The sequence below is a fragment of the Nicotiana sylvestris genome, chromosome 12 (assembly GCF_000393655.2).
Source record: "Nicotiana sylvestris chromosome 12, ASM39365v2, whole genome shotgun sequence".
Lineage (NCBI taxonomy): Eukaryota > Viridiplantae > Streptophyta > Magnoliopsida > Solanales > Solanaceae > Nicotiana > Nicotiana sylvestris.
The window spans coordinates 7,697,363-7,704,265 of NC_091068.1; the positions used below are offsets into that span (position 1 = coordinate 7,697,363).

General features: G+C 39.8%; 1 protein-coding gene and 1 non-coding gene across 2 annotated transcripts; one reads left to right on the top strand and one right to left on the bottom strand.

Moving 5' to 3' along the window:
* Nucleotides 1–4,821: 4,821 nt before the first annotated feature.
* LOC138884435 (small nucleolar RNA R71) lies at nucleotides 4,822–4,927 on the bottom strand. The gene has a single exon (XR_011404629.1). It is a non-coding gene; the product is annotated as a small nucleolar RNA R71 (small nucleolar RNA).
* A 1,162-nt stretch (nucleotides 4,928–6,089) lies between these two features.
* Nucleotides 6,090–6,587, top strand: LOC104238586 (uncharacterized). Its single transcript, XM_009792988.1, has one exon. It carries the CDS (start codon nucleotides 6,090–6,092, stop codon nucleotides 6,585–6,587), a length of 498 nt encoding a protein of 165 aa, XP_009791290.1.
* The last annotated feature ends 316 nt before the right edge of the window (nucleotides 6,588–6,903 follow it).

Consider the following 6,903-nt stretch of genomic DNA (forward strand, 5'->3'; position numbering starts at 1 on the left):
CCCAAAAGGTCATCTTATGCTTTAAAAATTTAATTCTGCGTTTCGAGGCCTAGAAAACCTCATTTTTATTCCTCCTCGATTTGTGTGCGCAGTATGGGCATTCTTCCGGAAAGCCCTTATGTGGAAAATTGATGAAATAATAATTTTTGGCCTAAAAGTTTATTTTAGTTGACTTCGGTCAACGTTTTAGGTAAACGGTCCCGTACCTATATTTTGACGGTTCCAGTGGGTCCGTAATAAAATATGGGACCTAGGCGTATTCCTGGAATCAAATTCCGAGGTCCATAGCCCGAGAAATGAATTTTTGATGAAAATTGTAAAACTAAAATTATAAAGGTTTTAAGAATTTGGTTAATAATTGATCTTGTTGATATCGGGTTCGTATTGTGGTTTCGAAACTCGGTACAATTCTGTTATAATATTTACACCCTATATGTGAAATTTGGTGAGAAATGAGACTGATTTGACGTGATTCAGACCTTTGGATGACAAAATAGAACTTTTGAATTTTCTTGAAAATTTAATGTAATTTGGTGCTAAATTGGTAATTCTAGGTGTTATTTTGGCGATTTGATCGCACGAGAAAGTTTGTATGATGTTTTAAGACTTGTGGAGCCCCGAGGGCTTAGGAAAGTTTCGGATAGGCTACGAGATGTTTTTGACTTAGAAAAATCTGGTATTTTGTTGCAGCAGTTGTTCTGATATGCCCTTCTTAGCGTTCGCGTAGGTAATATCATGAAAGTGGAAGGTAAAAATGGGGAAGGAGGAAATTTTTCTTCGCGAACGCGGAGCAGCAAGGGCTTCACCATTTGCGAACACGACCTGTCTACCGTGGACGCGAAGCATGGAACCTGGGGGAGGGGAAATAACTGATCGCGAACACGACACTTGGCTCGCGAACGCGAAGGCTGGGGGGATATGCCTTCGCAAATGATGGGTTACTCGCGAACGCGTAGGCCAATAGGGCTATAGCTTCGCGAACACGACAGGCCTCTCGCAAACGCGAATGAGGCCTGTCCAGTGTTTTTAAAACAGAATTAAAGACGGGATTTCTTCAAAATTTCACGTCTTCTTCACTAGAACTCGACCTATGGCGATTTTTGAAGATGGATTTCATCACCAAATTATAGGTTGTGTTCTTTAACTCATTTTCTTTAATTTCCATCAATACCCATTAGATTTCTAGCCCTAAATCTTGTTCTTTCATGGCAGAAAATAGAGATTTTGGGAGAATTGGATTTTTTTTGCAATTTGGGGATTTAGACCTCGATTTGGGGTCGAATTTTGAAACTAATTACATATTCGGGCTCGGGGCGAATGGGTGAAGGAGTTTTGGTTCGAACCTCGAGTTTTGACCAAGCAGTCCCGGGGTCAATTTTTGACTTTTTGTGGAAAATGTTGGGAAACCTAAATTTATTTATTGGAATTGATTTCTTTAGCAATATCTGATGTTATTAAGTTAATTGTGGCTAGATACGAGTGGTTTGGAGGTGGAATCTAGAGGAAAAACGGTAATTGAGAAGTGAGTGGCTTGAGGATCGAGGTAAGTGTTGTGTCTAACTTTGACTTGAGGGATTAGGAATCCCCGACTTAATTGCTATTTGGAATTTCATGTGCGTGGCGTATAGGCATGGTGGCAAGTACCTATGCATAGCCAAATTGTCTGTTTAGCCTGTTCCCTTTCCCGTTTCTATTATATTGTCTTCCTGTCTTAACTGCTACATACTTATTGGTTCTTCCATGTCTAATTTTTCTTGTTAGGTGTTGTTTTCTTTATTGAAGGTATTAATCATTTCGTAGTTTTACTACTTTACATTATTGGTTCAGGGTGGTTTATCGGTGTTTCATACTATACTTTGGTTGGTCTCATTGTGTAGAATTAATTGGGGGAAGTTTCATAATTGTATAGCCTTTTATTTGCTTTGGTCTGAGGCTTAAATATTGTGGAGGGTTTTGAGCTAAACTGTGCACTTTTTATTCTTTTTGTGTTATTGATACTAATATAGTGGGATCAGGTTGCGCGTCGTAGCATGAGGAATAAAGGTAATATATTGAGGAGGAATAAGGGAGAAATGATATTGTCTGGTGGGATCGGGTTACACGCTGCAACATGAGGAATAAAAGTGATATATTAAGGAGTAATAAGAGTGATTTATTATTGTCTGGTGAGATCGGGTTGCACGATGCAACAAGAGGAATACAGGTGGATTAATAAGGAGTAATAAGGGTGAATATATATACTATTATTGATATATGGCGGGATCGGGATGCACACCACATCATTTATGTGTTTATGTGCTTTTATTCAACTGTGTAAGATATTTCCGGAGTTTTTTTATTTTATTTGAGGATTGATTATAGATGGACACCGATAAGATACATGAGTTCCGTATGTATTCCTTGCAAGTTACTGTTTTATTTTATTTTGCACTTATTCCTGCTTTATTACATACTGTTTGCAGGTTATATTGTTATTTCCCTGCCTTAGCCTCGTCACGACCTCATTGAAGTTAGGCTCGGCACTTACCGATACATGGGGTCGGTTGTATTGATACTACACTCTACACTTTCTGTGTAGATTTTGGAGTTAGTTATGGGTGATCGAGAGTTCGGTTGCAGGAAATTTATCTAGGAGACCCAAGGTAGACCTGTTGGCGTCCGCAGGCCCTGGCGTCCCCTCATTGTTCTACATTCCTATTTATCTCTTTCGTTTCAAATAGATATAATTTCTTTCAGACCAGTATTTGTAGTAATTCATAGAATGCTCGTGGATTGTGACACCAGTTTCTGGGTGGTAACCATTTCGGTATTATTGATAGTATATAGATAACTGATAGTAGGCTAGCATTATGTAGTTTAGCTACCTTTTACACTCCAACTTAGCTATACTTTATTGTATTATGAATGTTAAATGACAACAAATGGCTCTAATTATGAATCTTATGCTTTGCAGGAGCTATGAGGACATTAAAGAGTGTATTGGAGTTAATTTGGAGCTAGGAAGACCAATCGGAGGTGAGAGCACGCAAAAGAAGAAGAAAAAATGGAAGGCAAAACGAAGCTCCAGGAGCGCGGACCAACCACGGCCGCGCTCAACAGGCAGAAAAGAAGGCATTATGTGCGGTCCAACAGCGGCCGCGTTCGTACCTCCTAGGAATTTTATTTTAGGGGTAAATTTGTAAGTTCAGGGGCGACTCTCCTTGACCTATAAGAAGCCCATCTCGCCCAAAAATAAGGTATCAAGGTTTTTGAAGGGTTTTTCAAGGCAACAACAAGCAAGAAGCAAGGTAGAAGATTTGGCATAGAGTTTTTACCTTTCTTCCTCTTGTTTTTATCATTGATGATGAATTCTATTGCTATGATTGTGAAAATGACTATGCATAGATAAACTTATAATCTAGGGTTTTGATCGAACCTCTTGGAAGATGAATTTCTTGTTATGTTAATATAGATTTGCCATAGTAATTTCTCTATTTGTTCAACTATATTGTGATTGCTGTTCATTGAAGGGACCTCAATCGACTGTGTCTATTTAGTGTGTATTACTCGATAGAGAATGCATATTTAGGTAGTTGTTGAACAACATCACTCCTAACGTATATGAGGGATCAATACAAAGGGTTTAAATGTGAGATTAGAGATAACGAAACCTTGGGTGCAATCTAAGTGAGATGTAATTAAGGCTAGCTAGCGTAATTTGGGAGAATATGTCTAGTATTTGTTGTAATTACTTGGGAGAGAGTTACGACAGTCAAAGTAGTCATGATCGATAGAGAAGACTTAGGCAAATTTATAGCAAACATAGCTGAAAGGATTCCGACAAGAGAGGAAATCAGAACCTTAGATCATCTCATTCTTGTTTATAACCCATTCATAGTTAGCTTTTAATTAGTGCATTTTTATTACTTAACATTAGTTAGTAAATATCCAATCTATTATTTAAATATCTCTGGAAGTTGACTACGTGTATTTTGTGTGAGTCCAATAGCTGTGGTTGATAGGTTAATTCCTTGTGGGATTCGACTCCGGACTTGTTAACCGGAATATATTTCAGTGACCGCTTTGTCTTTTGATAAGGCATAGTTGGGCGTGATCAAATTTTGGCGCCGTTGCCGGGGAGTTAGCGGTGTTATTGATTGCATTTAAAAAGAAGTGCAAAAATTCTTAGTGTAGTCAATTTTCTTCAATTTAAACTGATCATTGAAATTCTAACGTTTGTAGTCGTGCTTGTTACATGCGCATGCCTAGAAACTCCTCTAGAACTGGTGAATTGTTTGAAGTATTGTGAGATCTTGAGAAAGTTTTCAAGGCATTGAATTGTGCAAACAGGAAAGGCAAACAATAACAAAAACTCAACCGAACGAATTTAACCAGACATGAAAGACGATAATAAAAACAACGGAGACAACGTGAATGACCCAAATGATCAGGGTGTGAGACCTCTTGTGCCGGAAATAACACTCTATGATTGGGCACAACCCACCGCTGACAACTTAGCAACTTCCATTGTAGTCTCTCACATACAAGCAGTTTCGTTCCAGATCACAAATAACATGCTACATTTGTTGCAGAACAAGGGACTATTTTCTGGGTCATACGTTAAAGATCCTCAGCAGCATCTAAAGAATTTCCTGTCAATCTACGCCACGTAGAGGCAACACAACATGACACCGGAAGCAATACGTCTGTTGTTGTTTCCATTCTCAGTGACAGGAGCAACTCAGACTTGGCTTAATTCACTCTCCATAAACTCCATCACTACTTGGGAGGAATTAGTCAAGCAATTTGTGAACAAATTTCACCCACCCGACAAAACTGCTCAGCAAATTGATGAGATATTGAGCTTCAGACATAAACCAATAGAGACGTTATACGAAACATGGGAGATATTCAAGGGTCTGTTGGTTACGTGTCCACATCATGGTATTCTAGAGCAGATGTTGGGGCAGAGATTTTACATGGGTTTGGCAGATAGTTTGAAAGCCAATGTTGATGCTTCAGCAGGTGGAGCATTTTTGAGCAAAACATTTAGAGAGAGCAAGATCTTACTTGACAAGATGGCAGAAAACTCAGAGTGGACGACAAGAAATGCTCCAATCACTCCTGTGGTTCACTCAATGGCTTTGGACCCGTCTAATTCCATAACGGAAAATAGGGCCACTCTACTGACGCAAATGAGCATACTCACCAAAAAGGTTGAGGAATCAGGCCAGAAACAACATGTACACATAGTTGATGCAACTTATGGGGGATTATGTATATCATGCATTAATCAACCATATGTATTCTCGTGAAATGCGTAAGGAGATAACCAACAATATTAGGAGAACATGAATTATGTGGCCAACTATGGGGGACAAAGACCAGGTGGTCAAAATTGGGGTCAACAAAATCAACAATAGAGACCAGCTCAGTAGCAGTACAACAACAATAACCATGGGGCTATGCGACCACAAGGTCAAATGGTGCCTTACCAAAGGCAACCGGGTTACATCCAGCAAAATCAGTAGCAGGCTTATCAACAACCTCAACAACAACAGATTTTGAGACACGAAGATGTGTTTGCTAAACTTGAGGGATTGATGCAACAAGTGATTGGGTCCACTGGAAAACTAACTAACAGAGTAGACTCACATGAATCAGCGATAAAGAACATTGAGATCCAATTGGGACAGATTTCCATGGCCCTAAATAATCGTCCTCATGGGACATTACCTGCAGATACCCAGATCAATCCAAAAGAGTAGGGCCTGAAGCAGTTGATGGCAGTGAGTCTATGAAATAGTAGAGACTTAGATTTGGAGCAAGAAATTGCTCGTGAAAGCAGGCCGACGGAGACACTGGTGCCAATACCTATTAAGCTAGATGATTCAGCAGGGTTAACTAAGGTGACGGTACAACATGCGCAAGAGAACAACAACAAATAAGAAGAGGTTGTGAAAGAGATTGAGGTTGCACCGGAACCGACAATAGAAGCAGTGCATGAACAAGAGAAAAATCAAATCATAGGAAAGAAACAACCTCCAACACCATTCCACCAGATATTGACCAAGTATCAGAAGGATGAGTAGTACAAGAAATACTTGGAGATGTTGAAGCAAATTCAGGTAAACATTCCATTGATTGATGCTTTAAAGGATATGCCTGGTTATGCGAAGATGATGAAGGACTTGATGTCCCGCAAGTTCGACTTTCAAGACCTGGCCATGGTTACACTGACTCAGACCTGTAGTGATGTTGTAACGGGACCCATAGCTAAGAATCTGTATGACCCAGGGAGTTTCACAATCCCCTACATAATATGCAATTTTGCATTTGCTAAGGCACTATGTGATCTGGGAGCAAACATAAACCTTATGCACCTGGCTATCTATAAAAGGCTAGGTATTGGAAAAGGTAGACCTACGTCTATGTTACTACAGCTGGCTAACAGAACAGTGAAGAGGCCCTCTGGGATTCTAGATGATATATTGGTACAGGTTCGGAAGTTTCTGTTCCCAGCAGATTTTGTCATCCTTGACTGTCCGGTTGACAAGGAAATTCCCATAATTTTGGGAAGACCATCTTGGCCACTGGGCAAGCCTTAATTTTAGATTGAAACTGGAGAGCTCAAGATTAGATTAAACGATGAAGAGATAACATTCAACGTGCAGAAATCTATGCGGAGACCAAGTGAATTTGCTGAGTGCTCTCTAATAGATGCGGTGGATGTAGTTTTGGAGGAGGAAGATGATGCATGGAACATTAAAGACCCTCTAGAAGCTTGTCTTATGAACTCAGATGAAGCTAATGGTGAAGACTTGGTAGAGTGGGTGCTTGCTCTTGAAGGCCAAGGTTTTTGGAGAAGGGAGCTCGAATTTGAGCCATTGCACTTAGAGGAAAGAAAAACTCCTCCAGCTAAGC

What these genes read in the sequence shown, in the direction of transcription:
- LOC104238586 (XM_009792988.1), top strand. Translation starts at nt 6,090, where the DNA reads ATGTTGAAGCAAATTCAGGTAAACATTCCATTGATTGATGCTTTAAAG.